The sequence below is a fragment of the Mercenaria mercenaria genome, chromosome 16 (genome assembly GCF_021730395.1).
Source record: "Mercenaria mercenaria strain notata chromosome 16, MADL_Memer_1, whole genome shotgun sequence".
In the NCBI taxonomy this organism is placed as follows: domain Eukaryota; kingdom Metazoa; phylum Mollusca; class Bivalvia; order Venerida; family Veneridae; genus Mercenaria; species Mercenaria mercenaria.
In genome coordinates, this window is record NC_069376.1 from 52,030,004 (window position 1) to 52,047,107 (window position 17,104).

General features: G+C 34.0%; 1 protein-coding gene across 1 annotated transcript; it reads right to left on the reverse strand.

The window, feature by feature from the left end:
• Positions 1-1,007: 1,007 nt before the first annotated feature.
• LOC123541077 (cholecystokinin receptor type A-like) lies at positions 1,008-5,155 on the reverse strand. Its single transcript, XM_045326447.2, has 2 exons — positions 4,743-5,155; positions 1,008-4,497 (listed from the first exon to the last, which is right to left on the reverse strand). Exon 2 carries the CDS (start codon positions 4,169-4,171, stop codon positions 2,915-2,917), a length of 1,257 nt encoding a protein of 418 aa, XP_045182382.1. The 5' UTR covers positions 4,172-4,497; positions 4,743-5,155; the 3' UTR covers positions 1,008-2,914.
• Positions 5,156-17,104: the final 11,949 nt, after the last annotated feature.

Consider the following 17,104-nt stretch of genomic DNA (forward strand, 5'->3'; position numbering starts at 1 on the left):
CCTTTTCCATAAAAGTGTTTTATCTGCTAGACTATATATTACCATCACTAAATATATCAAATTTGCAATCATAACATAGTTTTCAAAGACGTTGTCACCTGTATTTATTCAGCAGCCTACGATTTTTTAATTTCTCTTAAGCCGCCATATTTATGACGTCATAACTTTTTCCAGTCGCGTGTCTGGAAAGAGATACATGGGAAATTACAATAACTCACTTCAATCTACAATGTGGTATAGGTCTCTATATTTCTCAATATTTTTCTCACGGTGGCCCATATTCCCACAATTTGACATGCCCTATATTTTTGTTTCAATCTATACTATCTAGAGTGCTATGTTGAAAACTTTTATTTCATTAAATATATCAGTCAGAAAAATATCAGAACCAAACCTGACCTACTTAAATAGATATTTGAAATTATAGACCCCCATTGCATTTTACATTAGATTAAGGCAAATGCTGGCCAAAAGAGTTACTTTTTTCGCAACAAGAAGAATCAGTTTGGTTAAATAGTACATTATTAGCCATATTTTGATGATTTAGCATTTATTTTCGGCATTATTTTTTTTTGAAGAAATATTTAGAGAAATCGTTTTCAAAATGGCGGATATTTTGAAAAAAAAGAAACGCTCGTACATCCTTAATTGATTGTTTGTCTATCCAAATGAACTGTGACACAATGAGGTAATGAGGCGTCCCACTTGTTCACATGGGGAATCATTTAACTACTCTGCTATATTGTCTTTAAAATGTTTGCGAATTATTTATGACTAAATTATTTTCACAGACTAAAGATTCCGACGACAATTTTAACTGGCCAAATTAAAGATCCATGATGTTATTGTAAAATATGATAACTACATTTTTGTACTGCATTACTTTTGTATAAAAAAATTCGTATTTCAGATTTCTCGGAACTGTGTATTTTCCCTTTGAAATCTGGAAAGGTATGCTTTTTCTTTTGACATATACAGGGGTATAATAAACACAGCTGATAAAGATATACATTTTTTTTTGTATTCATGAATGAAAAGCATTTTGACACCTTAACAATGATGTACAGTTAAAAAGTTAACTTATTTTGATATATAGCTTTTTACTAGCTGCTTTGCAAATAATTTTGATAGAAGTAGCTGTGTGTTTCTGAAAGCCTGCAATTTTAATGTGATAGACATACTGACAGATGGTTTCTAAAACAAAAGGTAACATACAAAACCAAATGTTCTCCTTCACGTATACCTGATGAAGTAGGCAATAAACAAATACGTTTTTCTTTTTTTCATTGCATTTTAGTTATTTAGCAAGAGATTCATAGGTTTATACAGCTGCCGAAGACATAATATGCCACTAATTAAAACTAGATATGTATGATACTGTGTTTTTGTTTCTCTCAAAGTAAATATGCAAAAACATTGTTCTGCATTTAAGCGGTTATCAATCAAAATCAGGCTAATTGAATTTTCTTTAAAGCATCCTCGCTAAATATAAAGAAAATAAGTGAACAAAACGAGTCAGCTACAAACCTTCAAAACGTGCAATAAGATATCGAACCAGAATTTCCATATACATCATAAGTCTGCATTTTCTAATGCGACACACATGTAATGGTGAAGATAACATGGTTAAATAACATGATATGGATAAAATTACATAAATCTTTGTTGAAGCATGTTTCCGATATTGTATGTTGCCCCGTTACAATGTACCGACAGGCATTTCTTGAGAAGTATTAAACGTTAAATGCGCGTTTGATTTTATAGCAAAAGAGATGATACAATGTTTAAATCCCTTAATTCAAAAGTGTTCTTTTCAGGGGACCCATAAAGCGGGATTGGGAATTTAAGAGATTTTGTTACAATCGGGCATCTTTTAAACCTTGATGCAATACCTTAGATCAAGACACAGTTGTTAACAAAAACGGAAGGGACAGGTTAAATAATTAGGAATAGAAATGTTTGGAATGATATATATAGGGCACTAGAACTGTAGATTTTTTTTTGTTAGCCAGACATCATGTAAATTTTTACTGCTTCTGAAGTTGAAGATTCAAATAATTATTATGTTGAGCCATCGAACAATATTCTTTTTTTTCTTTTCAATGTAATAACCTAGGTAAACTGAACAACTACGAAGATGTAACGGGAAAGTAGAATATGTAAGTTACAAATACGGATGGAATCATGACAGAAAAGAAGTCATTAAATGCCAATGCACATCAAACACTTGAGCCTTTAATTTAAGATTTGGGATATTGAAGAAAATCAACAACATTTTAAAGACTTTCTGATAGGTGTCTGTTACCTTAGTTTCAAAAGAAATACATATTGTTCAGAATCAGATAAAGAAAAGGCATTGGCATGATAATGAATGCAAGACAACGCATAAAGATTTTTATAAAAACTTGAATATCTGTACAGTAGAAGCAGATAAAAGCTTTGAGTTTGTATTCGTGCATCTAATCGATTCTTGCTAATTTGTAAATTGATATTACTGGAAATAAACCAAGCATGCAAACATTTACTTAATTGTTATCAACTGAAAACTCTGACAGTGAAGCAAATTTCCACCATGTACACAAGATTTTTGAACTTCGTAAAACTATATGTATACTACCCTTAACACTTTTCTTTTCGTTCCTACTTATAAAGATTGCTGTCTCCTTCAAAATTTGCAAAACGTGTTTAATATGATTAATGCATTACATGTTAACTGATGTAACTGATTCTAATCATAATAACTGTTTATATGTCAAATTTCATACTGTAATTTAGAAGCAAGTAAGACATATTTATTACTTTTATCCTCAAATGATTGCACTAGTCTCTTTACTATGTCAACTCATGAGTTTGTTACCTTTTGTTGATAAACTATTTAAATAAAATGAAATAAGAAACGACAGTTTGCAAGATATCATTTCAAAGTACCTTCTGTCAATTTTGTTGAAGTGCTAGATGATGAACTTTTGCTGTTACTTTTAGTTTCTACTTTAAATTCATTCCAGCAAAACAATATTTTTCTAAATAGTCTAACTGTTTCCGTTCTGAATCGTGCATCCCAAAAACTATATATTATAGGATTCGCTGCATTGTTAATGAGATAAATTCGCAATAACAGATCATAAATCAAAGCTTTGGACTCGGCCAAATCATCCCAAAATGTTTCATCTAAATTATCCATAGTAGAAATTATAATGAAAGGCAGATAAGCTATAATAAATACAATTGTAATTGTCATCATCATAAGAGTTATCTTTCTTGTATTCTTTTCCTCGATTTTTGTCCCCTTCCTCTGAGAATGTCGTATCATTGTCTCCCTGTGCCGAAATTTATCCTTATTTCTATGTTCGTTTTTCTTTTTATAATGTTTTCTGTCCGGCTCTTCAGCGGATGTATTGATTTTTTGAAGTTCTACTTGTTCCGCTCCCACTTCCTCTTCCACATCATGTGAGTCGATGGAACAACAGAGACACATTTTTCGCCTGTTCTGCAAAGTTATCTCCCCCGTCGACGAATCATTTTTATATATCGTGTGACATATGAAAGCGTACATTATTATCAGCATCACTACACATACTAGGAATACTAGCATAGTAAAACCCAGATATCCAAACGCGAGTCCAGAACCCTGAAATTCATCGGCAATGAAACATTCTACTCCTGTTAGGTTATTCACTCCGGTGTGAACCGAACTATGACCGTAAATTATTCCATTTGGAACAGATATCACTATAGCAACAAATACAGCTATGATACACGCTTTTCTGTCTCCAAAGTCAACAATTTGCCTTTTCAATGGTCTGCACACTTTAAGGTACCTGTCCAAACCGACCACAATAAGAATAAAAATCGAACTGAAAGTGCAAGCTCCAATGAAATAACTGAACACTTTACATAAGTATATATCGGTGTAGTTCAGTATTAGCGTCAAGTCAAGTACATGGTATGGTATGCCAAAAATACACACAGTTAAATCTGCTAGAGCCAAACTTAGAATATAAACCCTGGCACTCGATCGCTTGAACTTCCGTTTGTATATGAATAGTACCAAAAAATTCCCAACTATTCCCACACACATGATTATCACTAAAATTATCGTAACTGGCAAGTATTTTGTTAACTCAAGTTTATTCAGCTGTGCAAGCGTTATGTTCATTTTATTTTCCATCATATTCTCGTGGATGTCTTCCGTCACGACATTAAACAAAAACAGCAAATCAGAACAAAAAAATCTCTCTCACCTTCAGCACATTTGGAATAATTTTCTCTGACGAATTTAAATAATGACGACTATGGGTGGATTTTAAGTCACACCTTATTTTCATTAATATCACGTTTGAATGTGCCAGTGTCGTTTTTAATGCTTCTCCTTTTGAAGAATTTTTGTTTTATCTGATGTCAATTGGCATGTTTAGTTGGCGTTACAAATTACGCCTTGAATCATTAATGCAGAGTGCTACCCAATGGGAATTATGCACGAGTCTATTATCATGTATTCTGAAAAACAAATAGTCTAAGCTTTAAACACAATAAAGTATATTGTTTTGTCTAGGATAAAATCTGTACATCGTATCCGGTAAACAAGACATAGAGAGACTATGCTGACTTGAGTTATGACAAAACGGCAATATATCTTTGCGTGAAAATATTAATTTTGTTCGTGAGAAATTTCAAAATATCTTTCATATCTTCAAGTTAAGGTATTCTTTTTAAAAGTCGGAAAATATCATTAAAATACTCACTTGATCCAATACATTAATATCCTTTAGAGGTCTTATTAAAACTGCTCAATATTCTCTATGCGTTTGTGAGATGAATCAAATGCTTCGTAATACTCCCAGCAGTGACGTCTCAACATGCATAGCTACCTGAACGATACTATATAATAAAGAAGTAGGCGGTCTATTCAACTTACAGATAACAACCACGGTTATCTACACAGAGGTGCAGCATGTACTTTTAATCCTATTTATCTTGCGTTTACAAAGCGACTTTAATATTTTACTTTTATGATAACTAAAGCATTTGAAAGTGAATACAATTTATCCATAAACACATGCATTTAGCCTGCATGAACAAACAGGCGTTTATGTCAGGTTAATCCATTAAAATGCATATAACTAGTTTTAGAGAGAGATTTATCAGTCATACCGTAACAAGGACATGCAGTGATAATCACTACACGACACTGTCAAGGCAGTACACCGATAATCCAATTATAAACAAATAAATAGAACATGCACGATGCTAAAAATTATGAAAGATTAAACAGTTAATTTCCATACTTTTCATTTAGTGAGATAGACTCAACGGTAATACATTTTTCTTATATAATAATACCGGCTCAAAAACTTAAATGACAATCAAAATATTTTATTTAGATAAATGCGAAACTCAAGATACGCGGGGCGTTCGTTGTGGAGTGGACAAGAGGGGTGGGGGGGGGGGGGGGGTGACCCGGGGTGTAAGATTACTCTCGTGCTGTAAATGACGTATTGTGAGAGAAGAATTATGTAAATTTCTAGTAATTTATAGTGTATTTAATGAAACGCAATAAAAATCCGACACCTTGATTCATTTTTGATCCTTATATTATACGCCACGATTAAAAAATCTTAAATTTATTGCAAATACGTAATGTTACGCTGCATTCTTACGCTGTAGTTTCTTTGACTTTCTTTAATATTATTTCTTGAATATGGTACGCAAGAAAAAGATTCAATCACTGGCAAAAGATGCACATAGAAGTATCCGGCTCTAGGGTAACTGTTAACGCGGTAAATCGACAGAGCCTTGTTACCGCCTTAAACAGTTACCCTCGAGGCTGGATATTCTCATCTGCATCTATAACCAATGAAAGAATCTTAAAATATATTAATCTTACTTGTAAAACAAATATCTTTTCTTTTTATTTTATTATTTTCAGTGGTTTTAACCGAATTATAGTCATTTAACAGCGCAACATCATATGCATTGTGTCATGACCTCACAATATCGCGATGTCAAGATTGAAATCACAAGCATGAGTATCGGACGTGGGACAAAAAAATATGACAAGACGACTGATAAAAGCCCTTGTTTTCATTTCATCCTAAATGAGTCCGAAATGAAACGTATATAGTGCAATATGAGCCCCTTAAAAAGATACATTTGTCTACTGAAGGGCAGAATCTCGAGATTCAACCTTGCGAACAATGGGTTCACTTCCAAGGCCGTTGTGAAATAAATTCTCTAGTGAAACGGTACGAAAACATGGACTAAAATATGGTTGTTAGCAGAGCACGGGTCAAATTCACGTGCCACTATTAACAAGTATTATTAAATATGTAAATTAATGTTACACGCGATATTTACTTTTTTTTTACTTTTTCGGTCGGTCGTTCGATTGCTTTCCACCACTGAACAGAATTCCGTCAGTATCTTGGGACGTAATTTCTGATTGGCCAAATAACAGAACACCTCTAACAGAATCGCAACGTTTCGCACAAATTACTCGGATATAAGCGTATCGCTTTCAATGGCGGATAAAGCAGTCGAAAGACAGACGGAAAAATAAAACAGTAAATATCGCGTGTAGCAGATGCTACTGACGGCCGTGAGTGGGCTTAATTTACATATTTAGTTATACTTGTTAGTAATAGCTAGTGAATCTGACACATGCGCGGCTGACAACCATGTTTTAGTCGATATTTAGGTACAGTTTCGTTGTGCCTCATTTCTATCTACCTGTGACTTGCAGCGAGCTTCAGTTAATTAAAACTAACAATTCGGATACTGATGCTTCATTTTTAGATTTACATCTCTCTATTTATGACAATTTTATACATACCAAAATTTATGACAAGAGGGATGATTTTAATTTTAGTATTGTAAATTTTCCCCATTTGGATGGGGATGTACCTCAGGCTACATCTTATGGGGTATATATTTCTCAATTAATTCGGTTTGTCAGAGCGTGTAGTCATGTCAAGCATTTCAATGAACGTAATCAATATATTACAGGTAAACTTCTTCAGCAAGGCTACCGTTATTACAAACTGCGTAAATATTTTGCTAAATTTTATTATCGTAATTCTGATTTAGTTTTAAAATTTAATAGTAATTTAAAGACACTTCTGCGAGAAGGTATTTCTAAACCCGTTTTTTATGGGGATGTGGTTTACAAACTTCGTAAAATCTTGGGTCACGGTAATTTTCCAAATGTATTTGGAAAGATTATCAAACGTTTTATTAAAAGAGGTTACGACCCAACTGTTTTGAGACATACCGCATGTTTAGTGTTCAACCCGTTTACAGTTGGACACTACGCTTCCCTCTTTGATTGCGTCTGACGGAAGAGGGGGAGGACTCTATGATAAGCAGTTTTTAAATCCTACCAGGACTGAACTGTTTTGATATTTGTCTTCTGGCCTGTTTCGTCGGGCCCTTAAGGGTGTTTCTCTTGTTGCTCTGTCTTCTAAAAAGGCACGAGCATTTTTGTGTTTTACATGCCATGCCTTTTTGAATCCATTACGTGTGTAAGAGATTCACCTGGAGGGGATTACTTTTATTTACACTGTCCCATGTCTTTGGAACTTGGTGGGGGTAAGAGTGAGGTTAGATGCACCATAAACCGGTTTAAGCTCCCCAGTGGTGTTTTTACCACTGACCGCTCCAAGGCGGTGCCCCACTGTGTTCCTTTGTTTGTTCGTTTCGTCTTATGTGTTGGCTTTGTGTGCGTGTGTGTTGTTCGTTTTGTCCTTATGTGTTGGCTTTGGGTGTGTGTTTGTGTGTGTGTGTGTGTGTGTGTGTGTGTGTGTGTGTGTGTGGTGCACGCGTCTGCGTGCTGGGGGTTTCGTTTTGAGGAGGCTACGTTTTTGGTGCGTGGCATTCCCTGTTTGATATTTCTTTGTTTTTTTGCAGCAAAAAGGCACTCGTTTTCTGATAGATATTTCATGAACGGGAATGGCTAGATACGGGAATAGCTAGATACTTGAGGTTGGTCTCATTTTGTAACTTAATACAAACGTGAAATAGTGGTAGATAGTTTGTGAGATTTTTTTCACAACGGCCTGGGAATTGAATCCATTGCTCGCAGGCTCGTATCTCGTATCTGGCCTTCATTAGACATATGTAATTTTTGAAGGGGGCTCATATCTCACTACATATGTTTCATTTTGGACTCATTTAGGATGAAAACAAGGCTTTTTTATCAGTCGTCTTGTCATATTTTTTTTGTCCCATGTCCGATATATTGCAAAATAATTTTATCACGTTTCAAGTTTTGCTTTACAAGTTATTGCGTGTGTTTTGCAAAGAATTTCCAATTATTTATAATTCATATTCTTTTGCATAAATCGAAAAATAGTTCCGTACCAGTGAAAAATAAAAATGATATAACTGCTATGAACCAGTATCCAATATTTCACAGGAAGGCATTAAATAAAAACTTACTAGATCTAGCTCTGTTTTTGTTTTGAACCAATTATTTTAGAAGGAAGCACATAAATTAGAAGAAATTAAGACAGTATAAAATAGTGATATATCTTTCAGTAGCCAATGACGAAGATAATAAAGAGGCAAAGAAGAAAAAATATCATCAGAAGCAAATTTCGTAAAAACTTAGGCACCCTTTCTGTATTACCACTTCTGAATTGACCAGTCGCGAAATGTCCGATTGATCCGCCTCTTAGATCACATTATCTGGAAATGCGAAATCTTCGACAACAAGCTTCAAAATGACGGATACGAAATGCTGAATTATTTCCCTTAAAACGTTGCAAAACATCATTATGACTAGTAAGTTTGCTAATGAGTCGTATATTAACAACGCAAGTACGAAAGTTGCTGCAAGATGCAGCAAAAGGAAACTCCACGCCAAACAAAGCAGTGTACGTAATACTGATAGAACAAGAGATGATATAATGATACTGGTGTCTTTGTCGCAGACCCTAGGCAAACAGACTGATGGGGTTTCATGAATGTTGGAGAAAAAACATTGAGCAGGGTTTTTATTGTTGTATTTAGTGACCTAATTATTGACTGATCATGACCCATATGCGAAATTGACCTCTACGTTTCGGTGTATGGAATGATATGTATTGCATATACAAGGTTGTGCCTAGGAACGTGATGCTCACAGTTTAAAAGGAACAAGAAATTTATAACCCAAGTGTTATATATTGACGATTACGTTGGCATATTTACTTAGTGAGTATTGTTATTGTTGTTGTTGTTTTCACCTCCTCCTTAGGAGAACAGCTTCTAAATATGCAGCAATGGATATTGACTAAACAGTTCACTACTATAAATACCTTACTGATCAATTGGTATTTTGGAAGGACAAACAATCAATGTTGTGCAATGATCCACCTCTCAAGAAAGACCATTGTTCTGATTTGCTAAAGGTAAGCCTTAAGAAACCTACATCGAGATAATAGAGCAAGGATACTTTAAAATGCAAGTCACCTAGGTTCAAAGGCCAGTTTTTGCCTTATTGTTAGGTGACAAAAAATCAAAGTATAAAGCTAAAATATAAGATATTGTTTATTCCAGACGTACGTACTGTGTAATAAATTGATTACCGAAAGAGGAATGGGCGCTATCCATGCCTACATTAACATGACAGAGCCTTGTACCTTTAACGAATTCGGTTTGAGTTATAAACGTAACAGAAACAACGACATAGTAACAACACGATACAAAACATCTTATACAGAAGTGGTAGTATAAAACTTACTTGTATACAATCCAGTAAAAGTAACACTATAAAATGGGTTTAGAAATTAGCATAAATTAACTTTACAAAGCAGTATCCGGATTTTCGGTTGGAACAAAAGGCTTATACACACCATCGTATGAAATAAATGTTACAATATAATACATCAATATTCACAATAAAATTATTATACACGGAAAAGGTAAACTTCTTTCTGGCGCATTCATCGAACTGAAAACGAAAGGAATTTTCCACGTGATGTCCGATACAAATTACTTTCTTTTCTGCTCTTTGATTTCTTCCCTGCTTCTTTTTTTTTCTAGTGAAACTTATTTTTCTCATTTGTATTGCTAAGTCTGATGCAATTATTAGAGCCAGATCAGACATTAAAAATAAAAATTTGAAATTTTGCAAATCGAATTGAAAAAATGTGGGCGCGGAGAATGAAATGTTTTCGGGATTGTTATAACACTATTGAGGTTAAAGAGGCTGCGGGTATTCGACATTTTAAAGTAGGTGGTTTGAAATTAAAGATGTTTCGCGAAGGTTCCGCGAGTTAAGCATTTTAGTTTTCTTCAAATTCTATACTGTATTTGCGTATGTTTCACAAATTTCATACTGTATTTTAACTGTTTTTCAAAGTTTCAAAGTCTGTAGTTGTCAAAAAGAACATTTTCGGAAGAAAATATTTAAATATAAAATTTGCATATTTAACGCAATATGTACGTATTCCAAAATTTACCTACGGGTTGATATACTTTTTGTCACTTTATTTACAATTCTTGAATTCTTCCTAATTTTTGATATCATTATTTTCTGCATTTTACTGATAATAATTTTTTTGGTATTCAAACGGTTCCTTTTTTGTGGCTATTAAGCTGCAATTTACAACTTCCATCATAAATCCGGCATAACTGAAAATTTGTGTGGTACCTATAATATCAATAAATGTTTTTAAATGAAACGCGCCTAAAGCTTAATTTTTCTCGTGTAGGTAGAACAGTAGTTTGTGATATCTTGAGAAAAAGAAAACAGCACAACATTTCTGGCGAAAAAAATATGTCGTCGGCCCATTCAGTTCTTTTCTTTTGGCCATATAACGCTACTTTTTAAACAATACTTGTTCATTTACAAAATCAGTATATGTATACCATAGTTTATATGGGATTCAATGATTATTTGTTTCACCTATGTTTGTTACATGTAGATCTATGCACTCAAAAAGATAAAAGGTAAGGATAGATTTCTCGGAAGCATAGAGCACCACAAACACAGCCTCAGAACCACACATTTGCAAAGTAGGCCCACAATAAAAAGACGTTATAATGGAAAAATATTACAGACGGGTTGCTTCAAAAATCTAACAAGTACATTCTAATTTTATGCAAAATATAAATAGAGGGGAAGGAAGGTTAAGGAGTAGAAAGGGGGTAGGGGAGGGGGTTGAAGGGGAAGTAGAACAAAGATGAATATACAAAGGGAATGCTACGTTCCTTAATCACAGTTACACTACAACGTAAACCACAGTAACGCAGACATTCATGTACCAAAGACAAACGCCCACACCCACACACAACAACTAACATAGATAAACAGACAAGTAAGACATTCATGTACCAAAGACAAACGCCCACACCCACACACAACTAACTAACATAGATAAACAGACAAGTAAGATATAACAACACTGTATGGCACCACCCAAGATACACAGACTCACAAGCACACAAAAGCACACATATAAGCATGAAAAAAACAACAATCGGGCACCGCCTTAGCATTCCGGCAGCCAAAATTAAGGTGAGTACGATAACTTACTCATAGTAAAGGGGGAGGGGATTCCAAAACAAGCGAGCGCAATTGCAAGGGGAAAGGATGGGAGCGATATATTGAATATGGCGCTACATTTTTGATAATTTTTAAGTTTGATGAAAGTTGAGGTCTCGAGTTCTTATTAATTTAGGAAGACAAAAGTTTGCATGTCTGCCGAGGCTTCCTATGACTGAGGAAAAGAAATAACTTGCACAACTGCAACTAAACTTCAACAGTTCAACTAGATTTTGGATACAGATGCTCACTTATCTGTTAATCCAGACAATCAGGTTGTCGAAGAAAAATTGCGGCGATAAACAGTACACACGTGTGTGTTAAAAATCGATATCTGATTGGATCATAGATAAATTTGATTGACAGGCGGCGACTGACCAGTTACTCGTCAATACCTAACCTAATTTGACTGGAAATTTGAGCCATATTTTTTTTTTTTTTTTGGGGGGGGGGGGGGGGGGGGGTCAGAATATCTTAGGTAGAAAGCATAAAACAGCGTATTAACTTCAAATATTGAGAAAAAATCTGTTACACAGTTAAGCATACACATTAAGAACAAATGGAAAAAACAATTAACGATTCTGCTTTTTCTTTTATTTTCCTCATCCGGTTCACCGTATTCTGTTTAATACCTAACAAGCAAAAATGATATAACGATAAAATAAAAGATGACCCATATATTTTTTAAAGTTCAGTTCATTCATAGAAACGTTAGTTTTTCTTTGTCAAATTTTCTCGTTTGGATTTTATATGATACCAGATTGTAGTGAAATTTTCATTCAAACTCGACGTCGTATTTGTTTCCCTGACGTGAATTTAACGTCAATGTCGAGTTAAATGATAAAAAAAATCTCCAAAAAGTTTATACCACTTCAAAGAACTTGTTATATGAAAATACGATGATAGTTCTTTACTGAATTGAAACAAGTACGAAGTCTGACGGACACTGATTTATCAAAAATGGACGTTCAAAGTTTGCAGAGAAAAAAAGCTGAAGAAAGACAAGCATTAAATCGGGAATATGCTGAATTTGATGCAAAACAGAACCTTAGAGTTTGAACTTACAATAATAGGCACATTTCATCTTAATTGCATATGATACATGCATAATGATAATTTGTTAATTTAAATTTCTATAATGAACGTGTCCATCTTCCAATTTGGACAGTACCATTAACTGTTAAAAGGGGTGCTAACCAAAAATATACTGACTTAATGGCGGACAGTACAGATCTTGATCCGTGCAGGCTGATCTTGGTCGCAAAGGCAAAATCACTTGCCGCCAGCAGGGTTAACAAAACATAGGTTATCATATGCTGTCACAGGAAACATAACTTCTAATTAACTCAGATCACTATTTTTTCTGAAAGTCTATTTTCAGAAACATTCGTTTCATTTGAGTTAAGTTGTTGGTACGAAAATAATTTCTGAATTGCATATAAAGAGTTTGGTCTCGAAAACTCAGGTTCACAACATCATATCTCATTTTTGTTTATTTTAAACATCAGCTCATGTCTTTCTTCAAACGATTAAAGAAAAACCCTGCTGTGGAAAATGTTAATAAAACATTAAATCAGTGACTTATAATCAGTTTAATATGAGATATAATTACCACCAGGTTCCCTCCATAATTAATAGTTTGTAAATCTTATAAATAGTTTTCTTCTAACGAGGTGAACAATTTTCATTACCTCCAGTGCTGCTGTATTATATAATCATCAATGCATTTCTATTACAAACGTTGTTGATTATTTTCAGACTATGTTTTGTCTATGGGCTATATATTGTCAGAGATATAATGATGTTTGTAATTATTACCTTTTTGGCATGTGAAATTACAATAAGTTTTATGTTTAAATGTGACTTTCCACCCGTTAGAATAGATACATTTCTTTACTGGCCAGATATTGGATTTGAAACGCGGCTTTGGATTGGTTGAAGAAAAGTCGAGAGAAACTCTTAAGAGTCAAGGAGACGTAAGCTGATTGGATTAAAAGGTATTGTTTATAATCATAAAATTTGTGTCAAAATCAAGCAATACAATGTTTTCTGTGAAATTTGGAACATTTTACATGTGTGTGGCTGATTGCATACCTTTTAAATTCTCTCTTTAGTAGGTGTCAGTGGACATTTTGTGCCGCCATTCAACAAAGGGTGTAGGTTTGTCTGATGAAAAATTGTAAAAACATTGATTGGATAAGCCTATAAAAATTTGATATTTTTATGCGTCTGAACTAAAAGAATTTTAATGATGGTCTCTCATTTTCGAGGTTTGTGACAGGGTCATTTCTAATAATGGAAGTCGATAGCCCAATGGTAGAGCGGCCGCTTCGAGCGCGGGAGTTGTGGGTTCAATCCCCGACCGTGTCATACAAAAGACGTGAAAAGTGGTAGCAGTAGGAAGCAGAGGGAGTCTGGCTTCTCTTCTCTCATACCCTCGTGTTAATGGATTCCATCAGGAATACGGTGTCGAGAGTGCTTAATATAAGTTGTAGAACGTGCTTCGCAATAGAATTAAAATAATAAGTGTAAACTATGGAAAAAACAATTGTAGTGTTTGACCTAAATACTGCTGTGCACAAAATGATTGCATGCTATTGTCTTTGGGGGATTTCGATCAAAGAATCTTGAATCTCGAAAACTATTGCAATCTGTCATATAAACGAAGAACATATAAAACTTTACAGAATAACTGAATACGTTGTTGATTTCAGGGACTGTAAAGTGTTACTTTGGCTGTGGTTATATCTATTCTAAATTGAATAATTGACGTTCACAGCTCGGTGTAAACCGAAAACAGAGTAGAATGTTTCATTTCAGGGTAAAAGGCTCGAGTTAACATACTTCAGTTTTACAAAGTTTGTTTTCCTACTATGTGAAGTGCCCATGTGCCTATATTAACAGTGTACAGATTTTAAGTAACACTATATGAAGACATGACTTTTCAGTTGATGAGACTACCATACAGAACAGACAAAATGTCACGTAATAAGGAAGAGGACGTGTTAAAACTTCAAAACATTTACTGAAGAGGCGAAAGCAAAACAGTCGTATAAAACAAAAACGTGTCTAGAAAACAATCAAGCACACGAAGACAATGATTCGGTCAAGAAAAAGGAAACAAGCAAGATAACCATGATGCTAAATATTAATGTATTTATTTTAGCTTATTTCCCTTCAGTATAATTTCTGGATAATTTAGACGAAACATTTGGGAATAATCTGACAGCATCCAAGACTTTGACCTGCGATTTGTTTTTGCGAATTTATTCCAAAATACACTATAATGATTCCTGTGATATATGGTTTTTGGGATGTACGATTTAGACAGATTACTTAAAAATGATTTCGTTCGCTGGAATGATTTTAATGACTTTAAAGAAGAGACTAAAAGTAATAGCAAACCCTCATTATCTTGTACTTCAATTAAATTGAGAAAAGTAGCTTTGAAACGATGTTTTGCAAACATATCTTTCTAAGTCCAAACAAATGTATCATCCTAACCATCGTTCAATGAAAATTTTGTCATGCTAAAATTAGCTGTGGTAAGTGTATCATCATTCCTGTACCAAAATCATCTACACTATATTATAGGAAGCCGCTATATTGCTTTTTCGTTGGTCATATATAATTCTAAATGAAAGGTGTAACACTTTAGTGGAAAGGAACAATTTACTAGTGATGAACAGAACGGTTTTAGAAAGAATAGAGGAAAAATAGACTAGATACCTTCCATACAAGTGGTATTGAAACTCTTATGAAATGTAAACTGTCTACATACATGTATACGGCTTTTATTGACTTTAGAAAAAGCATTTGATTTGATAAATCGGATAAAATTCTGGTACAGTTTACCAGATAATGGTATCAATGCTATTTAATCCAATAACAATGTCAAACATTAGATTTTAAACATATTGAACTAGAAATGGATGTAACTCTCCCTATATCAAATATAAGATTTTAAACTTATTGAACTAGAAATGGATGGAACTCTTCCTGTATCAAAACATGAGATTTTAAACAGAATGAACTAGAAATGTTTACGCAGTATAAACGAGGTTGGCTGAATAGTATGAACTATCCTCATGGTACTTCTGGTAGAGGTGAAAACAAAGTAATGCTTACTTATCTTTAAGCAAATATGTCTTCGATTATTGAACACATATACACAGTTATGTGTCAAATATGTCTCCGATTATTGGACATATGAATATAGTTAAAAACAAAGACTGTGCGATAATCAAATACATTTTGTTTTATCATCGGAGAAACGTAACATGAAAATAATTATTTGTATGCGATAATCGCACAGAAATACAATGTCCAGTTATTGAACATAATATAAAGATCGAACATAGACACAAATCTACTGCCAAAGACGTATGCTACCAAATACTTTTCCGAAAATAATCATGCATTTTCCTGATTTCATCGATACTTTATGGATTTAGTTAGAAGGGTATCTTTTCAACTGTCTTAATTAATGCATGGATCCGTAAACCGATCAATAAACTCCGCCCCTTAGTTACTGTTGCTGCATCCCACAAGCTTCTTTCAAAATGGCGGATTAATGTACATTAGCAATTGACTCGATAGAAAGTATTTCAGATGATTTCTATGTGAAAAACTTATCAAATTATGAACAAAAATGCATCAAAATAGCTGTCAAAGAGGCGTAATTGTTTTACTAAATGTTATGTAGATTCTACATGACATTAAAGTTGACTCGGAAGAAACCACTTTAAAAGTTAGCGCCAAATGCCGGCGTTCTCAAAGAAAGAACACTTTCCGTCTTTCGCTAGATATTGCTGGCAGGAAAATCGTTGCGTCCGTATGCAGATGCATGGTATAATCATAATCATAGTTATCTTTTAAGCAACATTTGTAAAGAAATTACGTCTTAGATTATTATATAAATTTATTTGATCAAAATATTATGTCTACTTCTGTCGTATATATACAGAGACTGTACTTCCACGCTAGGCTAATACGATAAAATATCAAACACCATGTGCAGTCACATATGGTGTAAGTGATTTCTTACATCTAGATAACATTTTCAACAGATAAAGAAATTTATTAATTGGTTCAATAGCTCTTTATTACGTTGCGTAATACTCTACTGTTCTCATTTTACAAGTATGTTTTGAGTTCGCGCTGCTGTTGCAACTGATTGCGGACCTGTCGATCACCGCTGTGATATCAATCCAGTTAATTGTTCCCATTATATTATAATATATATTTGTAAAATACCACGCAGTTGTCTTAAAAATAAACATATGTCCATGCTTGGTGTATATTTCTGCACTAATTTTTGCGTACAAACTTACAAATTTTGAACATTTGGTAGTCTTATTAATTTTGTTTCAGTGCGGACGGACATTGCCATATCATAGGGCTGATTAAATCTCCTCCACAATTAAGTTAAACAAATTCCAGACCAGCAAAGCTGTACAAATCTATCACAGCAATGGCACAAACCAAGAGGGACAAAGATCTTGCCGAAACCTATTAACCATGTTGTTGTGTCTAGACCGCTGAAAACAAGGAAACAAAAACCTGTGATCTGTCGACTTG